The sequence below is a fragment of the Pelophylax lessonae genome (assembly GCF_965119305.1).
Source record: "Pelophylax lessonae genome assembly, chromosome: 6".
NCBI classification, from domain to species: Eukaryota; Metazoa; Chordata; class Amphibia; order Anura; family Ranidae; genus Pelophylax; species Pelophylax lessonae.
Window position 1 is genome coordinate 95930476 of NC_138773.1, and position 23840 is coordinate 95954315.

Genomic DNA, 23840 nt, shown 5'->3' on the forward strand with positions numbered 1-23840 from the left:
TAGGCGGCACTGGTGGGCAATAATGGGCACTGGTGGACGACACTAAAGGATGGCAATGATGGGCACTTGTGGGCAGCACTGATAGGGAGGACACTGGTGGGCATCACTGATGGGGAGGGCAATGGTGGGCATCCCTGGGGTCATAGTGGGCATCCCTGGGGTCATAGTGGGCATCCCTGGTGGTTCTAGTGGCATCCCCCCCGAGGGTCTGCACTGGTAATCAATGATCTGATTACCAGTGCCGACCCCCCCCCCCCCTGTCAGGGGAGCCGCCGATCGGCGCTCCTTTACTCGTGCCTGTCAGGCACGAACTAAGGAAAGCCGATCAACGGCTGTTCCTGTTTTACTATGTGACCAGCCGTGATTGGACACGGCTGATCACATGGTAAAGAGCCTCCGTCAGAGGCTCTTTACCGAGATCGGAGGTGCAGGGTGTCAGACTGACACCTCGCATCACCGATCGCTGCTTTGCGTGCCCCCGGGGGGCGCCCAGAGCGGTGTTATCCTGCCGCCGTCATATGACGTCCGGTCAGGATAACTCAACCACATTCCCGCCGTCAATCTGTAATAGGGCGGGCGGGAAGTGGTTAAAGCCCTAAAACCCAATAAATGCCCCTAAAAAGTGCCTAGGGTTCTGAGTCATGCCCCATGGACTATTAATCACACAAAAAAAGTTCTTAGAAATTTTAATTTTTGATAAAAAAAACAATTATTGAAAAAAAAAAAAGATATTTTTTGATTTTGACTTTGGATTTAGTATCTGGCATGTCCAGAACCAGAAAAAAAAGATAATTTTTCATTAGAGCAGGGATGGTGGGACCCCACTTTTACACCTATATGATCTTTTTTTGGGGGTTCTGGACATGCTACAGAGCTGAAACTTCACAGGTACACTTTTTAGACCCCCCCAGACACAAAATCACACAAAAAAAGTTCTTAAAAATTGTCATTTTTGATAGAGAGCCAATTATTTAAAAAAATTAAAAAAAAATAAATAAATAAAAAAAATTCTTTGGATTTAGTATCTGGGGGGGGGGGGGGGGGTCTAAAAGTACCTGTGAAGTTTCAGCTCTGTAGCATGTCCAGAACCAAAAAAAAAGATCATTTTTCAGTAGAGCAGGGATGGTGGGACCCCACTTTTACACTTATATGATTTTTTGGGGGGGTTCTGGACATGCTACAGAGCTAAAACTTCACAGGTACACATTTTAGACCCCCTAGACACAAAATCACACAAAAAAAAGTTCTTAAAAATTGTCATTTTTGATAGATTTTTGATAGAGAGCCAATTATTGAAAAAATTTTTTAAAAAAAATGGATTTAGTATCTGGGGGGTCTAAAAAGTGTACCTGTGAAGTTTCAGCTCTGTAGCATGTCCAGAACCATAAAAAAGATTGTTTGTATTAGTACAATTATAGATCTGGAATATGGCTTCTTGCTTTTCACACCTTGCCGGTTTAATAGCAGGCTTTTTTTTTGGGGCATTTTTTTGGGTTCTTTGGAGTCAGGAAAAACATCTGAACTTGTGTAAAGTGGTACTGTATACACAAGTTCAGATGTTTTGCCTGCCTCCAAAAACCCCCCAAAAAATGCCTGCAACAACACACCTGGGCGTTTTTTTTTTTTTTTTGACGCTAGCGTTTTTTGGGCATTTTTTTGGGTTCTTTGGAGGCAGGCAAAACATCTGAACTTGTGTATAGTGGTGTATATACACACATACTTATATGTATATACACACCTAGACATATATAGGTGTGATAGGAGCAAAAATATATTGGTGTTAATTATTAGTAGTAGTTTTTTCTGCTCCTTTCACACCTATATATGTGCAGGTGTATATATACAGACATGGGTGTGTATATATACACCCTATACACATGTTCAGATGTCATGTCTGACTCCAAACATGTGCTCAAAAAAGCACTAGCAACGCCTGCAGCCAAAAATTACAGAACCAAAAGTGACTTCAGAGAAACTAGCTTTTCTCTAAAGCGGTCACCCTGCTATGGAAGGGTTCGGTCACCCTGCCATAGCAGTCACTGTCAGTTCACCCTACACTACATTATGGTCACCCTGCCATAGCAGTCACTGTTAGTTCACCCTACACTACATTATGGTCACCCTGATATGGAAGGGTTCGGTCACCCTGCCATAGCAGTCAGTTAACCCTACACTACATTACGGTCACCCTGACACTTCATACTTTCCCTACAGTAACTAAATTTTTGAAGCTAACTAAAGTGTAAAGGAGCACTCTAACTACACTAGATATCCCTTTCCTCACACTAATAAATGCTAAATGACACTTTTAAAGTAAAATTAACAGAACTGCTTCCACTCTCTTCCATGTCCAGTATAACAATGCTAGGAATTTGGCGGGGGCTATCTTATATACTGGGGGGGGCGTATTCACTAATGATTGGACTATGGACCCCCTAGTCACTCCAATCACATTCCTAGCATTCTTCTGCCCCCTCAATTGGCTTTTGCTAATTGTTCTGGTCCAATCACGGGCTTTTAAAGCCCATTTCCTGAACCATTGCATTTTGGTCAGTTCTGGTTGCCGAATTCCGAACTTTTTGGGCAAAAAGTTCTAAATTCGGCCGAACCTCGAACACCCAATGTTCGGGCCGAACCGATGGTCGACCCGAACCGTTCGATCATCCCTAGTAGAGATTTTAAAGGGTACTGATCAAAGATGAAAGCACATCTTGGGCTAATGTAGCACCCTCTCGTTTGTTACTAGTGTAGGCAAATTTTAGTTAAGGTATGTTATGATAGTCGGAAATTGGGTCGGGTTACTGCAGGTCAGGGTGGATGGCTTTACAGCGGCAGGTCTCTGGTACCTTCCCTTGGATCTAGAAGCTGATAGAAGCTTTAGGATGTTAAGGGGCGAAGTCGAGGAGCTTCCGATTTGCACACCTAAGAGACTTTGGCCAATCCCCGGGCAGAATTCCCTGGCAGGGTGGCTAGGTCAGACCTAAATATGGTGGAGCCATGCCGGCAGGGCAGTCAGGGGGAAGATGGAGTGCCGAGGAGGCTGTCAGTGGCGTGGAGGGGACCCCTAGGTCTTGAGGTCTCTGGCTCTAGGCTGGGCTCAGGATGACTTGGGAGAAGCCTATCAGCATCACGGTTTGGGAGGGAGCAGCAGGGAGCAGAGAGGACAGAGTGAGTACATCAGCGCACCCAGGGATTCACACGGGGAGAGATTGCCATATGTAGCAAGCTTTCCAAGGGGCAGCACTGTGCTTAACACTATCTATCCCTTGCCCTGGGGCATCTTCAAAGCAGCCAAGTGGGCTGGTAGTTCCTCCAGGCAGTGGAGCTGGGAGCAGTTCTACAAAGGAGAGGAGATACTCCTGCATGCAGTTTACAACAGACTGTGATATTTTTCTAATGGGGACTAAGAGCTCCTAGTCCTCAAAGGACTTTTTGCCACTGATCCTGAAGGACTGAAGGCATCTAAAAGGGAGAGCAGACCAGGATCCTTACTTTATACAGAGGAAGGAAGTTGTCCCCATTCATTGTTTTCTGTCAAATTGGGCATTCCAAAACCCTTCTACCCCATCCAAGGTAAATTTCTTTAACAAAATCAACAAAGCTAAGCTCAGAGGCTGATTTCTTGTGTCCGGATGCAAATGAAAAATGCTTATTGCCTGGCGATGCAGGAATAGGGGAGACAGTTACCAGCAGCCCTTGTGGGGGTAGTGCTACATTTGGGGACTGATCTGGGATTTCCCTATAGCAACTTGCACGGCTGTTGCCCCTAGCAATCGGCAACCATGGAGCCAAAATACTGTAATTTTCTGCCAAGTTGTTACAGCAGTCAGGCGGGAAAGTGGAGTTATGCTGTGCTGCTGGAACTGTGACTGCTGCTGTGCTATTCAAGTGCTGTTGCCTGTGCCTTCACCCATAGCATACTTGCCAACTGTCCCTTTTTTCCTGGGACAGTCCCTGCAAATAGGAGCCTGTCCCAGGTAATTTATATTGTCCCTGGAAGCGCCTGTTAATCAGGCTGCCCATAAATGTTATGCAGAAGTAGTGCAGCTGAATGGGAGAATTATTCCAACTCTGCCACTGTGTAACGCTCCTGCGTTTCTTATATGGTGTGGATTTTCAGCTGCAGAAATAGTTCCACGTCAGTAGTCATGTAAGAGATATGCTGAGATACCATTCCCAACCTCAATGACTCATCATGTGTGGAAGGTCTTATTTCAGCCAGTAAATACACACAATTAGCAAGCTGGTTCCTAGAATGACTTTATGTATGTGGTAACACAATGATGAAGGTTGAGGGATAGGTTGAGTGGAGGTGGTAGGTGATAGACACTTGAAGGTGAGACAGTAGCAGATGGATGCAGGAAGGTTTAGCAATGTTGTATGGTAGCAGATGACAGAATAGCAGGTGGACATACAAAAGAGATCAACCCAGTGCAGAAAAGTAGCAGTAGTCTCTAGAGCTAGCAATCTAGTTATGCAGATGTGATAAACAGTCTTTACTATGCAGAGCTAGATAGTGTAAGCTTAGTATAAGTTTATAGAGAATTCCCCTGCGGGGTACTTAGCACTATTAGCGATACAGCCGAAGGGTGGTTCAGGAGAGGCGGATGATCCAGTAGCGGGATACAGGGATCAGCGCGGCGAGGTTCCGTCAGCGAGGTAAGCTTGCAAGCATGGAAGCTTCAAGCAAGGTTAGCATCCAGGTAAGGGTGTTTGAACGAACACATGTGAGTGAGAACCGGCGCTTTAAATAGCCATCTAGTCCGGCGCTGGGTGATGACAGCTCCAGTCTTAAAGGTGTATGCGCACCTTTCCAAAAGTAAATGGTGGGGCGCATACACTTGTGGAAAGTGTAATTTAGGGTACCAAAGGTACCGGAACATTACAATACCCCCCCCTTAAGGCCTGCTCCTGAAGGCCTCTGGAGCTGGTTTGTCTGGGTATCTCGCATGAAAATTGCGGATTAATCTAGGGGCATGTATGTCAGAGGTGTTTAGCCAGGTGTCGTCTTGGGGCCCATAGTTCTTCCATCTAACCAAGTACTGAAGTCTTCTTCTGTAGATACGAGAATCCAGAATCTCTTTTATCTCGTATTCTTCTCCACCTTCAACTTGTACAGGAGGGGGAGGTGGAATATTAGGCCTTATTCCTTGGTCCGGAACATGGGGTTTTAGTAGCGACACATGGAAAATGGGATGGATTTTTAGGTCCATTGGCAATGTAAGCTGCACTGCAGCTTTTCCAATAAGTTTCTTGATTGGGAAAGGTCCCAAGAACAGAGGTCCAAGCTTTTTGCTAGGGATCTTCAGTCTCAAGTTTTTTGTTGAGAGCCAAACGAGGTCCCCGATAGTATACTGTGGAGAAGGTCTTCTACGAAGATCATAGTACTTCTTTTGTTGACTGTGAGCGTGTGCAATGGTAGTATTTAGTAAACCCAGAGAATCCTTTATTTGGGTAAGATAGTCTGAGGCTACTGGGTTATTTGAAGGAAGGATGCGTGGAGGGAGAATAGAGGGATGGAACCCATAGTTCAAGTAGAACGGACTCTGCTTGGTTGTACTGTGAGTTGCGTTGTTGTAGGCAAATTCTGCCAGGGGGAGAAGATCCAACCAATCATCCTGTTGGTAAGAAGTGTAACAACGTAAATACTGCTCAAAGCATTGGTTGACTCTTTCAGTCTGTCCGTTGGTCTGCGGATGGTAAGGAGAAGTGAGCTTCCGCTCAATCCGTAGTATGTGACATAGTTCTTGCCAGAATTTAGAAATAAATTGGGATCCACGGTCAGACAGAAGAGTTTTTGGGATACCATGTAATCTGAAGACATGTTTCATCAGGAGTTCTGCCGTTTGTTTGGACGAAGGTAGTCTGCGAATAGCAATGAAATGTGCCATCTTTGTCAGATGGTCCACTGACACCAAGATGGTATTAAATCCTTTGGAAGGAGGCAATTCTACGATGAAGTCCAATGACAAAACCTCCCATGGAGTTTGGGGTATTGGTAGACTGCATAGTAGACCGGATGGTCTCGTAGTGTCAATTTTGGACCTGGCACAGACATTGCATGAAGAGACGAATTTTTGTATAGATGTTTTCATGTCAGGCCACCAGAATTGTCGAGAAATCAAATTGAAAGTCTTTGTCATACCCATATGTCCTGCCATAGGCACATCATGCGATAATTCCAAGATCTTGGTGCGTAGGGTAGGTGGTATGTAAAGTTTGTCGTTGTAGTAGAGGAAGCCTTCTGCATCAGTATTTAGTTGTGGTGGGGGTGAATCCAAACTTATACCATGCAGAACCTCTTCCTTTAAGGAACGGACAACTCCAATAATGCGTTTGTGAGGTATTATAGGAACGGAAGGGATTTCAAAGTAGTTTTCTTCAGTTAGTCGTGATAGTGCATCCGCCTTTTTGTTCTTATCTGCAGGTGTGTAGGTCACTAGGAAGTTAAACCTTAGAAAGAATAGTGACCATCGTACCTGTCGATGCGAGAGAGTTTTGCTAGTCTGAAGATATTGGAGGTTTTTATGGTCCGTGTATATAATTATTGGTAGTTGGGTGCCTTTGAGTAAATGTCGCCAATTCTCCAGAGCCAATTTTATAGCAAGCAGTTCCTTTTCACCCACGGGGTAATTTATCTCGGGACTGCTCAGGGATTTAGAAAAAAAAGCGACTGGATGAAGTGGTGAAGTGTGGGTAGGTCGTTGGGAGAGTATTGCTCCTACTGCCATGTTTGACGCATCTACCTCCAGAATGTATTGGAGGGATGGGTCTGGATGGCGTAATATGGGAGCGGAAGTAAACCTTGTCTTTAACAAGTGGAAAGCCTTATTTGCTTCTTCTGACCATTTAAATTGTATTTTTGTGCTAGTGAGCTGTGTGAGGGGTCTCACAATAGCAGAAAAGTTTTTTATGAACTTCCTGTAGAAATTTGAAAATCCCAGGAATCGCTGTAGCGCCTTGCGTGTAGTTGGTGTAGGCCAATCCTGAATGCAGGATATTTTACTCATGTCCATCTCGATTCCTGTTTTGGATATGATGTAGCCTAGAAAGAGTACCTCATCTTTATGGAACAAGCATTTCTTCAGCTTCACATAAAGATTATGTGCAAGCAATCTCGATAATACAAGTCTTACATGTCTTATGTGTTCAGACAGGGTCCGTGAATATATAAGTATATCGTCCAGATATACCACAACACAGACATCTAGTAAGTCTTTAAAAATATTGTTTATAAATCGTTGGAAAACTGCAGGGGCATTGCATAGGCCGAATGGCATCACAAGATATTCGAACAATCCGTATCTAGTTCTGAATGCAGTCTTCCACTCGTGTCCATCACGGATTCGAATGAGATTGTATGCTCCTTTCAGGTCTAATTTTGAAAAATAGGTAGCTCCACGCACCTGCTCAATGAGCTCAGTGATAAGCGGTAGAGGATAGCGATCTTTTATTGTGATAGCATTCAATTTCCTGTAGTCGATGATAGGTCTGAGACTTGAATCTTTATTGCGAACAAAAAAGAGTCCTGCTGCTGTGGAAGAAGTGGAAGGTCTAATAAAACCTTTTTCCAAGTTCTCATCCAAATAGGTTTTGAGATGGGCAAGTTCATCCTGTGAAAGAGGATAAACATGACCGAACGGCAATTTGCTATTTGGGAGTAGATCAATGCTACAATCATAGTCTCGATGAGGAGGCAATGCTTGAGCATTTTTCTCAAGAAAAACCTCAGAAAGATCCTGATAACATAGTGGTGCAATCTCATCTGTCACCACAGACAGAATCTTCCCGGAAAACGGGAGGTTACACGTTTCCTCGCAATAACAAGAAGGGAAGGTCAAGGACCGTTTCTTCCAATCTATGGTTGGTTGGTGTGTGTGCAACCAGGGAAGTCCCAACACAATGGGAAAGTGGGGTGATGGTATTAAATCGAAGGTAGAAGTCTCCCTATGAGACTCGTTAATAGTGACTAGAAGTGCTTGTGTCTGATCGGTGATCGGACCAGAGGATAACGGAACACCGGTAATAAGACTTACTGAGACAGGTTTGAGTTTAGAAATAATAGGAATTTTATTTAAAGCAGCAAAACATATATCCATATAATTTCCACAAGATCCTGTGTCAATCATGGCCTTAGTAGTAATCCTGTTCTGGTCCCACTGTAATGTCAAAAAAACAGAAATGTAGGGGTTAGTGAATGAAGTTGTCAATCCTCCTAGGGAGACATGTGAACACTCACCCTTCTTTTTGTTGACTAGGGGACAGACGTTTATCTTGTGATCCGGGGATGCACAGTACAAGCAGAGATTTTCATTTCGTCTTTTGGCTTTTTCCATAGTTGATAGCGGTGGGCGTATGGTTCCTACCTCCATAGGAACGGCCAGACTCCGAGAGGAAACGGATAATGGCATTCCCATCTTTTCAGCCTTTCTTTCTCGTAGTCTTCTATCTATGGTAATACTGAGTTGTATTAATGCATCCAGGGTTTTTGGCAGATCCGCTCGGGCGAGCTCGTCCTTAACGGCTTCTGATAGGCCAAGCCTAAATTGGGTTTTCAGAGATGCATCATTCCATTCTGAATCAAGGGTCCATCTCTTGAACTCTGCGACAAAGTCTTCTACAGGCCTCCTTCCTTGTTTCAAGGATCTTAACTGAAGATCAGCAGTACTCTGCCTATTGGGGTCATCATATAGGCTAGTGAGCTCTGCCAGGAACAAGGCATTGGAGTTGAGAAGCTGGTCGTTTTTCTCAAAAAGAGAATCTGCCCAGGCTCGAGGATCGCTTGATAGGTAAGAAATAATAGTACAAACCTTAATGTGATCAGTAAGGTAGGTACGAGGTTTTAGCAAAAAAAGTAACTCACATGCGTTTTTAAATTCGCGAATTTTTTTGCGATCGCCTGTAAATACCAAAGGGGGATTTATCTTGGGTTCAGGGGACTGAGCAGAGGTAAGTTGTGTCAGTCTAATTACCTGCTGCGACAGAGCCTGATTGTCTTCTTTTAATTCAGCAAGTGCGTGTATTAACGCAGATACTTGCTGTTTTAATTGTGTCACCTGAGTGGTTATTTCTGCTGAATCCATTTTTTGGTTCGTTCAATCTGTAACGCTCCTGCGTTTCTTATATGGTGTGGATTTTCAGCTGCAGAAATAGTTCCACGTCAGTAGTCATGTAAGAGATATGCTGAGATACCATTCCCAACCTCAATGACTCATCATGTGTGGAAGGTCTTATTTCAGCCAGTAAATACACACAATTAGCAAGCTGGTTCCTAGAATGACTTTATGTATGTGGTAACACAATGATGAAGGTTGAGGGATAGGTTGAGTGGAGGTGGTAGGTGATAGACACTTGAAGGTGAGACAGTAGCAGATGGATGCAGGAAGGTTTAGCAATGTTGTATGGTAGCAGATGACAGAATAGCAGGTGGACATACAAAAGAGATCAACCCAGTGCAGAAAAGTAGCAGTAGTCTCAAGAGCTAGCAATCTAGTTATGCAGATGTGATAAACAGTCTTTACTATGCAGAGCTAGATAGTGTAAGCTTAGTATAAGTTTATAGAGAATTCCCCTGCGGGGTACTTAGCACTATTAGCGATACAGCCGAAGGGTGGTTCAGGAGAGGCGGATGATCCAGTAGCGGGATACAGGGATCAGCGCGGCGAGGTTCCGTCAGCGAGGTAAGCTTGCAAGCATGGAAGCTTCAAGCAAGGTTAGCATCCAGGTAAGGGTGTTTGAACGAACACATGTGAGTGAGAACCGGTGCTTTAAATAGCCATCTAGTCCGGCGCTGGGTGATGACAGCTCCAGTCTTAAAGGTGTATGCGCACCTTTCCAAAAGTAAATGGTGGGGCGCATACACTTGTGGAAAGTGTAATTTAGGGTACCAAAGGTACCGGAACATTACACACTGTGGCCTTAAGTTTGAAATTCCCTTTTTAATTTCCTGTAATTCTCTCTATATTGGAGTAGACTCTATAATCTGATAAGTAGGCGAGATTAATTATGCAGACTGGGCGGAGCTTCAGGGAAGTGGGTGTGGTAATTGATAGCTGTGCTGCAAAGTGTCCCGGGAATTTTTTTTTAAATGTTGGCAACTATGCCATAGCAACCATGTCGAGCCTTTGCAAATGTGGACTACAAGCGCCACCCAGTTGCCCAACAGTGGCTGGGGTTCATGCCAATCCTGCTTTCAGTGCTAATTACATTTCTGTGTGCACCATAGCCCATACTAGTAACCACAGCAGACTGCTATAAACCAGTGCATTATTGTTGCTACCCAGTTGCCCAACAGTGGCAGAGACATTTGCTTGTACTGCTACAGAACCTGCTGCTATTAGTAAAGATGGTGCTATTGATGCCTGTAGCAACCAACTGGGGCTGTGTCTGCTATCAACACCCAGGTGCCCAAATGTGGCTGGGACCAAGTTCTGACAATGTCAGGGAACTGTTGTTACATTCAATGCTTCTCAAATATGCAGCTGCAAATTAGTGTGAGTTCCAGAACATGTTGGATACAGCAGAGAGTGGTTAGAACATGTGTCAGGTTTTCTTGCTGTCTGTGCCCTGTTAGGGAGATTTGCTATTTCTACTATTTCTCCTTTTAACTGAAAGTGAAACGACTAGAAAATCCCACATTTTGACTTTTCAGGCTAAGAATAGAGGGTAAATCTCACCAATGGGTTGCCGATGGTGAAAACAAAAAACAAACTGACAGGGGTTATAAAACTCCCTTACTGTATGCAAAATAAAAAAACAAAACTAGTTTTGCCCCTGGTACAATTTGAAGCTCTTTTGGATGTTCTATTTAGCAAAGTCATTGCTATATCTTTGGACATGTTTGTTAGTTCTTGCTGTAAAATGGGCATTGGGGGGTATTAACTAAAACTAAAGCCCAGCGAATCTGGTATCAGCTTCTCAATTCAGTTTGTTCTATGAAGCTTTGACAATAACACCTAGTAGTTGATTGGTTACTAGGCACAGCTTCGCCAGATTGTATGTGCTCCAGAATTAGTACATCTTCCCCATGGTCATTCTAGATAATGTTGAGCCTAATTATCTCCTTATAGTTGTAGCAGGGTTTCCAAGCATTGGGCCTGATGTGGGTCTGCTATTGTTACCGGTTACCTCTCCAGCCCATGTGAGCTGCGACCCTGGGTGTGAGAACTGAGACATTGACAACTCTGGCATCTTGGTTTTGTGGTTTTATTGTAGATAAAGGGGATGGGAGAAGGGAATGAGGTGGATACTCCTTTAGGCTTCACTAGATACATTTTGGGATTTTATCCAGAAAATGTCTGCTAACGCTGCCTTGACGCCAGCCGATGCTAGCCAGCGCTCACTGACGCTTAGAACACACTGTAACTTGACAGAAGTGCTGAATCCTCGACTCTAGGTCGAGAAGACTCAGGACTGTGCAGCATAGAACTTCTGACACTGCTGCACTGCAAAGTCACTGACCACCCTCTCCAGTCTGGCACTGGCTTGAGATAGCTTGCTGTGAATTACTGTATTGCTGCAACTCTCAACTGGTGCTCTGCACAATTCAGGGCCCAAACCGCAGGCGCCCCCTTTACACTTTTAACTCTTCAGGGTCCACTGACTATGTACCCACTCTGTTACTTCAGGGTCCTCAACCTAGGTACTCCCTTTACAGCTAGCTGACACCGGATCCCAGAACCTCCTCGGGAGTAGTCTCCTCTAACTCTTCAGGCAGACCCCCCAGGGGCAATCCTCAGTACTCACGACCTGTGTAGGCTTTCCTGGGACAGGATCCCTCTCGCTCTCCGCTGGTTCTCGGCACACCGGATCCCCTCAGCTCAACTCAGCACTCTCTGGATTCTCAGGCGGCACCTTGAGACATCCCCTTCCTCAGACAGGAGGAGAGACAGCTGTTCTCTCCCTCCTGGGACTCTGCTCCCACCAAAGACACTGAGTCACAAGCTTCCCCCAAACTTATACCCAATCCCAGAATCCTTTCCAGCATAATCTGCCTTCTGGGGTAGTTACAAGCTTGAATGTGTTCCCTGATTGGGCTTCCTCCCCTCCCCTATGAGAAGCCTCTCACAGGAACCAGTGGGGAGACTTCCCCTTCAGAAGGCACACCTGGAAACCATGACACCCTGACCAAAATAAATCATGGCCCTGCTGTTAGGCAGACAAGGCCCACTATACATTTACCTAGCACCTACCTGTAGGGTGCTACATAATTAAAATGATAAGATGTTTAGGGGAGTGTATTAAAGTGGGATGGGACACCTAAGTTCCTTTTGCATATACCTCAAGACCTGTAAATACAGTGGCTTTGCACATTACTGGTCTAACAATGTTTATTTGGCCTAATAATGGCTGGAGAACATATTGGTTTTCCGTTTTTAGGTTTTTCTTTTAAGGAAGGCTGTTGTAACCAAACATACAGTACAAGAATGCTTTTGCGTGGCAATTTTTTTTTGCCAAAGATATCTCCAAAGATCTTTGTGAAAAGATAAAGTATTGCCACTACATGTGACAAATGTTCAACCAAGGGCTCAGAGCTTCAACAGAAGCTTCTCAAAAGCTCAGCTTTTGTTGCAGTAAAGCCCCTTTCACATGGACGCACCACCGGACGGAGTCCGTTCTGTTCAGCGGGGGATCGATTCGCCGATCCCCACTGAGCTGAGACAGAGCTGTCAGATTCCCGCTGTCCTCTATGGGGAGATCGGAGGAGAATGGTCCGCCTGTCCTTTCTCATCCGATCCAATCCGATCCTCCAGATGGATGGAAAATAGGGTTTCCGCTGGTTCACATGTCAGTGGACATGTCACCGCTGACATCCACTGCCCCATAGGGATGCATGGAGCATCTGATCAGGTCCGCTTGAAAAACTGACAGGCGGATCGGATCGGATCGCCCGTGTGAAAGGGGCCTAAGAGGGTTACACACAGCTTGAAATTGGGCCACTTTCTGTGTTCCTTTTTTTTTTAAGCTTTTTTTATCAAAATACAGTAAACAACATGGTAAAATTTCTAGAGTTAGTGCGGTTCACATTGGTCGCAAATCCACTGCGGGTTCCCGCATCGCACCCGACTCGCAGGCAGTTCACACTGCCATATGCAAACTGCTGGGAGTGTCAATACAAAGTTAATGACTGAATGACTGTATGGCTGAATTTGCTTTGCACACACATCGCATGTGATTTGCACAGCAGGTCTGACACCGTATATGTGTGAACCGGCACTAAGAGTTAATGCATACCTTTTAAAATAGCTTTGTATACTGTAAAGCGCTGTCAAATTTCATGGCCATGTTCATCATGATAGGATTCATTAATTGGTTGAATAAGATCCTCATCAGTGTCTTGAACCACAAAATCAAGAAGCAAACCAGCAGGATGGGTTAAGTTATGAAGGACACAGCATGCCAACAACATGTCGCCAATTTTTTCTGGACTTCTGTGCACACATCAGAGGTCCCAGAAGATTGCCGGCCAATCAAGACGCGCAGCATGCACCTGGCTTTGAAGCCACAAGCTGTCACAGCCAGGTACCCACACTAGTGATGCTGGCGCCACCGAAAGCAGAGGGAGAGGATTGAGGCTTCAGGAGGCCGCATCGCTGGATCGTGGGACATGTGAGTGTGTGTTTATTAAAAGTCAGCAGCTACACTTTTTGTAGCTGCTGATTTTTAATAAACCCAGAAAAGGCTGGAACACCGCTTTAAACATACGAACATATATTTACATGTATTGTCTAGGTGCAATGCATTGAGACATTTTTTATAATAAAACATGTCTTGCCAAGAAGCCAGCCTCCAGTTATTTTGTTATTGTCAAAATTATGGTAGAGCTGTGGCTGTCCTAATATGTGTATATCATGGACAGATCCTGGGAAGTTAGTGACCACATTTCGGATAAACATATGTGCATCACAAACAACCTGGATGTTTAGGGAGTGGTATCCCTTCCTATTACAATATATGTACACCCATGATATTGGGAATCCCAGCTACTGCAAAGAAATCATAGAAATCATTCTTCATTTGATACCACTCATAAAGTATGGTAGGCATGGATACATATTTGTGTGTAATAAAAAGACAGTTGAAATACTCCAACCACTTCTCCAGCTACCATCTGAAATGAGGCCTTGCCAAGAAAGTGAAGGACAGCCATCAACTTGGTGTGGCGGGCTCCAGAAAAGGTCACAAAGCCCCAAATAGCAGCATAATCAGCTCCTTGGACAGAGGAAATTTAGTCAGCACTTTTTCTTCTGTGATCAAGCAGGGTGTGCTGTTTAAATGAACACTGACACATTATAACCACTCCTCTCCTTCTCCTTGCCCCCCTTTGAATGGCTTGAAGGTCCCTATCTCCCTACGGCATCACTTGCCCACATCAAAATCATCCCTAAGAAAGGGAAAGACCCACTTTTGCCTGGATCATATCATCCGATATCCCTAATAAATGTGGACGCAAAGATTCTTTCAAAGATAGTTGCTTCACGTCTTGCCGGTTTACTTCCATCACTTTTGCTTCCTGCTCAGTGAGGATTTGTCACGGGCCGCTCAGCGACGCTTAACATCCGCAGGGTCCTTCTTGCACTTGAACATGCTAAAAGACATCCTCAAATGGATGCAGCCATTATAACTATAGACGCCGAAAAAGGCCTTTGACAACATCAGTTTCACCTGGCTCTTTAAAGTTATGGAAATATTCGGCTTTTCGGGCTCCATTTTTCAGTTTCTTCGACAAATGTACAAATCACCGACTGCTAAACGTTCTACGCTAGATTTCATCTCGGATACTATCTATTTAATGAAAGGGACATGCCAAGGCTGTCCCCTTTCCCCCCTTCTTTTTAACCTGGCCCTCGAACCTTTATCTAGATTTCTTAATTCTCCAGAGGGTATTAGCGGAATCCCTATTGGGAACCAAACCTTAAAATCTGCTTTATTTGCAGACGATATATTGATCTTTTTTCGTCTAATCCCCTTCTCTATTCTTAAAGATATGTTTGCGACCTTCCATCTCTGCTCGGGTTTCTGGATAAATATTGATAAAAGCGAAGTATTAGATCTACATCCTTAACTGTCCTCCCACTGGCGTAGATTATCCCCATTTGCTATGGCGTCTCAATATATAACATACCTTGGCATTCGCATAGGAAGGGACCCTTCATCATTGTACACCCTTAATATCCCACCAATCATTAATAAAATTGTTTCGGAGCTGCAGATTTGGGCGACCCTCCCTCTCTCACTCTTCGGGAGATGTCATTTATTTAAGATGGTATCCTTTCCGCGTCTTCTATACCCAATACAGACATTTCCTTTACTCTTGAAACATTCGGATGTCCAAAGAGTGCATAAAGCATTGAACACTTTTTTTTATGGTCTTCAAAAAAACCTTGTATTGCCTTACAAAAACTTTCTCTCCCTAGGTCTGAGGGGGGGGGGGTGTCTCCCTGATATTCGCCTCTATAATTTAGCATGCTTACTTAGACAGGGTCTTGATTGGCTCACAGGAGCATCAAGATATTCTAATTTTTTTGAGCTTGAGGACGCGCTGGTATCTCCATACACCCCGCCAGCCATCCTCCACTCCTCTGTTAGGGCGCTACCAGCCCATCTTAAAAACAATATTGTCATCAGAGATACAGTCAGTGGTGGCATGGCGGGAGGTGCGGAGGATGGTGGGTCTTCCCTCTAGTATCTCTAGTTACCTTACTATTCAAGGTAATCCTATGTTCACTCCCTCCACTACACAAGCAGCTTTTAGACAGTGGTCATCTTTGGGCCTAACTAAACTCTCTTTGCTCTACGACAATACTACTAATCATTTTAAAACTTTTCAAATGCTGAGACAGGAATTTTCTTTGCCCTCCTCTCACTATTTTTTTTATTTACAAATTACTATTTTTTGCGAACCTACTGTAGATATGGAACAAATCCATTTCAGTCCTTCTTTTTTGATGTAGTGCTTCACCGAAAAGAATATTCCATCTCTGTTCTATATACACACTCAGTATCTACAATTCATCTAGTGGCAAGGTGAAATTCACAGCCTGGCTGCATCTTCAGATAGAAGTCCTCAGAATTGTAAATAGTTCAAGTTCCGAAGTATCCCACTCTTCCCTTCTCCCATCCCTATTTAGAATAAAACAACAAAAACAAGTAAAACCCCTAGACTGTTCATTGACTGAGCCGGAAAGTAAAGTGTCAATTTTTTGCATGTAGTGGTTAACGGTAACCCAGAGGGACCGAAAAAACCACGTGGTTATGAGTAAGCGATCTCCAGTATCGTGAAACGCGTCAACCTGTCGCATGTCCCTGTGATGTACTGTCTGCACTTTATTCATGGTGAGGAATAAATGCTTCACTGTTTTAATCAAGATTCTGAATCCGGTCATTTTTTCTCTTTTGACTACATTTGGGGGCGTTGTCCAGGATTTGCTCTGGGTTAATGCAATGGTTGCTAATAGCAAAGGCCAGAAATAACATCATGCTTTTTCAAGAAATGTGCTGGAGTGTCTGCGAGGAAAGTGAAGTCTGCTCTACAGGGACTAGGGAGAGTTGGATGGAAAGTCAAGTTTACAATGATGGTTTCCAACGGCAACGGCTGGACTTTTGTCAAGGAAACAATCTGTTTTTACAAGAAAAATGCAGGAGAGTTGGTGAAGAGGAGATGCACCATGTTGTACAAAAGGGCTGTGTCTGCTTTACAGTAATCGGTGCAAGTATGAAGGAAGAAGGTGGTGACCCGGGACACAGGGATCGGTGTGTCGGGGGTCATGTCTGGACATGCACTACAAAGAAAAGTGTTGACCGTGCAATTCATGACAGCGGGACAGTTTGATAGCGGGACAGTTTTCCGAAGCAGTGTGGAGAGTGATGTCTGTGAATATACTATCAAGAAAAATGTTGACTGTGTAATTCATGGCAGCGGGACAGTTTTCCAAAGTAGTATGGCGAGTCATGTCTGTACATGTGCTGTAAAGAAAAATGTTGGCCGTGTAATGTCTGACAGCGGGACAATTTTCCAAAGCAGCAAGGGAGATCAGTTGGCTTGGCAAGATGGAAGTGCAACTGAGGCCCAGGTACAGACAGTAATGGCAGATGTGTGCAGATTGAGGAGCATGATCTGCTGTACAGTGATTTTCGTGCTGGCTGAGCAGAGTTGGGACGGCGATGAAGAGGTAAATTTACAGCGCGGGAAAGCACGCACTGAAGAGATCTGCCTGGCAGGAGGAGCCACCACCAGAGATTCAGCTAATCTGGAGTTGTGGGCAGAGCTGCCGCCCACAAACGACCAATCCGAGAAGAGAAGGGAGTCCATATATTATTTTCACTTTCGGGTGTAGCTGAGAGGGAATGGCGGGTGAAGGAGTGAGCCGAAACGCGGAGGATATCCCACGTGTTGGCAGAGATCCTGCTGAGTGGACTGGGATGCGGATATCGAACCCTGTAGGATACAGGGGTAAGACTTGTGCCCGCTGGGAGACTGGCGTTGTGTACCGGAGCTGGCATGGAACATCTGGGCCTGGTATGTAATCAGTGTCATAATGTTACCATGCAGATGCAAGTGTGGAACCAGTGCTGGCACTGTGGCAATTTGCTGCTGTGGGTGGAGAAGAGTGATTGCCCACCCAAAAGAATGAATGTGATGTGGGAGACTGGAGTCACTCGTGCTCTGTCAGCTTCTGAGCCGGGAATCCTTGTGGGCAGAGGACAAGGAGTACTCAGGATGATGCTGGGGCCGGGACCAGTGACACCTCCCTGTAATACGGTGTGCCAAGTGAGGGAATATGCGTGCAGGTAGTGAGGGCCGAGGAGCGGCCACTTGATGCACTGAAGATCGCACCAGCAGACACCAGTATGTTAAAAAAGAAGCAGAGGGAAGTCAGTGGCCTTAGGTGGGGAAGACTGTGAGTGTGAGCAGTGAAGAAGAAGCCGGGGCCATTGATGTAGGGTCTCCCAGTTTCCAACATCACTACGGATCCCTGGAGGAGGGGATAGATGTTTGGAGGTCAGAGGAAGAGGAAGAATGGGATTTGGGAAAGGAATGACAGGAGCAGTCCAGCCAGTCCTAGCAATCTTGATGAGGAGACAAGGGATTCGTGGTATGTGGGCAATGTGCCAAGAATCTGGGGTTCTGCGACACCTATGCTACCCGAGTCCCAGACCTATCCCTGCCCCGTATCTATGCCCGTGCTCGGGAGCAAAATGAGGCCTATGCCACCCTCATCAAGAGAGTGGAGACCCTGTATTCCCCATCTGGGAGAGGAAACAGACAAACCCTCCCCATGTTCTCCAGACTTCAATGGCTGATACAGAGGAAGGTGGCCTTAGAATACGGATACTATTATCCCTATGCTCCTAGGGAGATAATGTTGGAGATAGAGGCCAGGAGGGAGGCTTGGTGTGACGAGGCTGTGTGGGACTTTCTTTTATACCGAAACCCTACCACAACCAGTTCCAGCCTGAAGTATGGAATCTTTAAAGCCAATTGGAATTTGGGACGGGCTATCTACGGATCTGGCCAGGCTTAGTCCATCCGTGTAGAAGACTCTGAAGGGAAAGTTGTTCAGATCCCACATCCTGACTACTATTGCTAAGGGTGCAGGATGTTACCCTTTGAAGATCTGTGTGTTAAAGCTGGCTAGCCTAAGTTTGCTTGAGGAAGAAGAGGGGCTAGAGAGCCCGAAGTTAAAGTTGAAGCTACAGTTTATTGTTCAAGTTTGTTGCTAAGGCCAAAGCCCTATTCCCAATACCCTTTCCCCTTCTATCCTTGCAAAAGGGATGGGGTAATCTGCAGAACTACTACCACTGGGTAGATTCATCAAAGAGGACCGACCCTCTTACTTCAAGGAGACTCTTGTTCAAATGGACTTCAGCAGTTACTCAGTTCTATAATACAGTAACTGTCCAGGGTTGTTCTTGCTAAGTGTCTTATGGAGATCCTTTGGGTCAATGGACCAGGATCCGTCACTTCTCCAAAGCTGGAAGATACTTTAAAACAAGACTTGGGCCATTGGGCCAGGCTCATTCACTACCCCAGAGCTAAAGGGGCACTCTACAAAGAAATTTGGGCCATTGGGCCATGGAGGAAAGTTTGGAAGAAGAGGATCCTTTCACAAAGATACTTTTCTAAAAGGACACTTTGTGAAGATCCTGTTGGGCCAGTGGGCCAGTTGGAGGAACTTTGTACAAGTTACTACCTCGGGAGAGCAGGTAGTGGCTTGAAGTCTTTTTGGAGAAGGGGATGCCAGGATGTGAAGGGCCCCTTGAAGAGACCTATAACACTCAGTGGTTGGACAAGCTTGCTCAGGCTCCAGCAAAATAGCTTGTCATAAGAGGAAAACATGTTGCCTCAGTGGTGTCCACAGTGTTCTCTCCTCCTGTGACAGTGTTTTCACTCTAAACTTTGAGACTGACTGGATGGGAGGAGAGACAGTGCCCTAGTGCTGAAGAAGGGACTGTACCTGCCATCTAGTTACTAAGGACAGTACGATAGATAGCTTGTTAGGGTTCCATTGTTACCTAACCCAGGAGTAACAGTTGAACACTGAGTCAAGTGACTTCTACGTGAATGTGTAGCTGGAGATTGTGAGGTGAGAAGGTCGCCTCTGAGGAGAGGGCAGTCTCACTAGTTCAGATAATCATGATTGTAATATGCCTTATTTGCATTTTCCTTTGCAAGCTTGCACTGGATTTCTGGATCTGGCTAGGCCCTTCACCACTTATACAGTGTAAATATTGTAGCTAGTTAGTCAGACAGGATGACATTTTTCTACCTGCTCAAGCAGATTTTTGTTTGGTGGGGGTGCATTGAGTTAAATGCACTTATTGTGTGTAAATGCCGATATATATATTTTTCCACGTAATTTATTTTGTCTATTGACTGTGTACATATGTTATTTCCCTTTTTCCCCTTTTCCAGGTTTGCGGGATACTCCATTACAAATTTTTGAGAAAGAATTTTTGTAGGGGGTGGCTGCCCCAGAGCCAGTAAGGACATGGCTCGGTTTGGCAGGGGGATAAGTGTAGCACTCTCCTAGGTAGGTGCTAAAGAGTGAGTATAGTTTTGGCTCTGCCTATCAGAGGAGCAGCAGGCAAATTATTTTTTATTTTTCCTCCCCTCCCCCCTCGGGTTGTCCGGGATGCGGGCGGGGTCTTCCCCCAGGGCGTCGGTGCCATGCAGCTGGGCTTGGTTATTTATGTCATCCGTCTGCGATGGGAAGTGGATGTGTCCACTCTCCACTGCCACATAGGGCCAGTAGGCTGTCTTCTCTGTTCTGCAGGGATCGGCTGACTCTGTGCTGCGCTGTGCCCAGCTTTTGCGTGACGTTTGGCGGTCACCCATCCGTATCCTCTCTGCACCACTGGGCAATTATTATCAGACCATTGGGGCTTTCCTTGATCTCCCCTTTCGGATGGTATCCTTATTCACACCTATATTATGTGTCTTTACATCAACACCATTCAGGTAACACCTGCAGCACTTTTTGGATTATACTTTAATCAAGTTCTTGGTCATTCGCACTCACATTATTATTCTATCCCCCGTTCACAGCCTTGCTAACTTTCTCACACACTTTAATTGATGTTTTCATCACCTGCATGGTTCCCCACCTTTTTTACTTGCCTTTTTTAATTGACCTCATTTTCAATCACTATCTTTTTGGTTTTTCTTCCCCTCACCATCAGCAATCTAATTTTTTGAGTTTTTTTAATTTTTTACTTTCCACATCTCTTCATTTTTGGGTTAACAACATATAGCCACTTATTTCCCCCTCCCCCTCTTTCTTTGGGGTATCAGTGTCCCCTTTCTTGGGTCAATTCTTGCTAATGTTCTTGTGCACCTTCTGATACATTTATATCGCTACATGTGTAATACTATTCAATATATATATATACATATACTCTTGTATATCTTTTTTTTTTTTGCAGATAGATACAGCCTGGAGGCGCTATTACACGTTCTCATACTTTGGACCCTTGTTACCTGGTCCGCCCTCTGTTTGCCCAGGAGTCCGGTTGGGTTACTCCGCCACAGTCCCCAGGATAGGTGTTTCTCCTTGATCCCCTGCTCCTGCTGATTTTATTATTATTATTATTATTTTTATTTTTTCCTTCAGTTTTTGTGTTTTTTTATCCTTTTTGAGCGGATCTATATATCTCTTGCATATAGATCTATATATCTTCTAATTGTTGTCTGTACTTAAATAACATACATTTTTCAAAATAATTAATCCTGATACAAGTCCCACATACAGTCCGATTTTACCACTCTGACAGTTCATTAGTCTACCTCCATCAATCCCGCCCCCTTCCTCTTTAAATACAACCTCCTTTCTATTCTGTCCCTTTTCTTTGCCTTAACAAAGGGGCATTTATAGGCCTGAAACACATAGCCGCATCCAGTGATGCTGATGCCACCAGCTGAGCCAAACTGAGCCAGCTGAACCCTACCAGGAGGTCCTCTGCCCCATCCACTCAGCTTGCCTTCCAGCGTGGCTCTGTGACTAAGGCTTACATCCAGCAATTTCTCGCTTCAAACTTCCTGGCAGTTTGAGGATGTACCCCATGTTTTGTGTATCCATGCTTAAATCATTTAATGAAAACCCTTTCTCTGGGAGAATTCTCCCACCTCCTCCACCTGTTGACATGCAAGGTGAAGAAGAATTTGTGGTTGAGAAAATTCCTCATTCCAGGATCTTTAGGAATGATTTACAATATCTAGTTCAATGGGCTTCGGGATTTGGGCCAGAAGAAAACATTTTTGGGAATCGAAGGAGAATGTTCAGTTCATGGGAAAGTTACAATAAAATGTGAATTGATTGATGTGCTGATCTATACTTACTATAGATGTCACACTGGTGAGACCTCACTTGGAGTATTGTGCGCAGTACTGGAGACCATATCTCCAGAAGTATATAGATACTCTAGAGAGAGTTCAGAGAAGAGCTACTAAACTAGTACATGGATTGCAGGAAAAAACTTACCAGGAAAGGTTAAAGGACCTTAACATGTATAGCTTGGAAGAAAGAAGAGACAGAGGGGATATGATAGAAACTTTTAAATACATAAAGGGAATCAACTCGGTAAAGAAGGAGAGCATATTTAAAAGAAGAAAAACTACCACAAGAGGACACAGTTTTAAATTAGAGGGGCAAAGGTTTAAAAGTAATATGAGGAAGTATTACTTTACTGAGAGAGTAGTGGATGCATGGAATAACCTTCCTGCAGAAGTAGTAGCTGAAAATACAGTGAAGGAGTTTAAGCATGCATGGGATAGGCATAAGGCTATCCTTCATATAAGATAGGGCCAGGGACTATTCATAGGATTCAGATATATTGGGCAGACTAGATGGGCCAAATGGTTCTTATCTGCCGACACATTCTATGTTTCTATGTCTTCTCTTTTCTCTATTGTAAACTGGAGGGTTTCATCAGAGGTCTCTTTAGCAATGTTTTGGCATAGCTCCCAACTGTCCCTCCTTTGAGACCAAATCCTTCTGTTCCCTCATGCAGCCTCGATTATCCTCTTTTTGATCTGTACAAGATGTACTATTTTGCTACCAAGGCTGTGGTCTATGTGGATTGTGTAATCAGGGCCATGGCACAGACATGTCAGTTGCCATACTTTGTGCTAAAAGGTGTCCCTCTTTATCATTTCAGAATGTTGGCAAACATTTTGGTACATTTTCTCAGATATGGTAAGGATATTTTCAATGCTTGATTGTAAAGAACGATCAATTAGGCTGCGGTGGTGGGGTGGTGTCAGGTTGGTAACCTGGCTTTTGGGTAATGTTGTGGGTGGACAGTGGTCCGTAAACTGTTATTTGTTTGGTATAAAATATTGCTGCTTGAGTCATAGTGACTAAGCATTTTGGCCTGTTAATGGTTAACAGCTGTTCTCCTTGATATTAAAGGTTAACATTTATTTTATAATTAAAATCAATTTAAACCCAATAAACCGTCATTGGACTAAACTTTCAGACAATCCTTGTTGTATGCTTACTTTATTATGTAAGTATGTTGTTATGGTATCATAGGTCCCCAGAGAGACTCTGTCAGTGTGAGGCAAGGATAGAGGAGAGCCGATCAGCAGCATCCCTTTGCAGCAGAGTGTGTAGAGGTAATCAGGGCACTGGTCATCAGTGCCCTGATTATCAGTGTAGCCCCATCAGTGTCACCAACCAGTGCCCATCAGCGCCACCAATCAGGCCCATCAGTGCCACCAATTACTGCCCAGCAGTGCCACCAATCAGTGCCCAGCAGTGACACCTATCGATGCCCATCAGTGATGCCAGTCAGTGCTGCCTCTCAGTGCCCATCAGTGCCTGCTCATCAGTGCTGCCCATCAATGCCTATCAGTGCTGCCCACCAGTGCCTATTAGTGCCCCCCATCTGTGCCACCTATCCATGCCACCTATCATTGCTCAAAGGAGCTGCCTATCAGTGCCACCTATCAGTGCCCATCAGTTTCACCTATCAGTGCTACCTATCATTTCCCATCAGTGCCGCCTATCAGTGCTGCATATCAATGCCACCTATCAGTGCCCATTAGTGCAACATATTAGTGCCTCCTCATCAGTGCCACCTAATCAGTGCCCTTCAGTGCCATCTCATCAGTGCTGAAAAGTGCCGCCTCATCAGTGCCCATCAGTGCAGCCTATTAATGCCTATCAGTGCAGTCTCATCAGCACACATCAGTGAAGGAGAAAAATTACTTATTTACAAAATTTACTGATGGAAACTAAGAAAACAGCTAAAAAATTTTTAAAAACCCAGCGGTGATTAAATGCCACCAAAAGAAAGCTCTATTTGTGGGAAGAAAATGATAAAAATTTAATTTGGGT

At 44.6% G+C, this 23840-nt stretch overlaps 1 protein-coding gene across 1 annotated transcript in view; it reads right to left on the bottom strand.

Annotated features, from left to right (window-relative positions):
• LOC309558636 (uncharacterized protein) overlaps positions 1–23840 on the bottom strand; it is a 526969-nt gene that overhangs the window by 83439 nt on the left and 419690 nt on the right. Inside the window, exon 10 of the mRNA XM_082261702.1 lies at positions 12192–12201. Within this exon, the coding sequence (XP_082117828.1) occupies positions 12192–12201 (10 nt within the window). The remainder of the gene's footprint in view (positions 1–12191; positions 12202–23840) is intronic.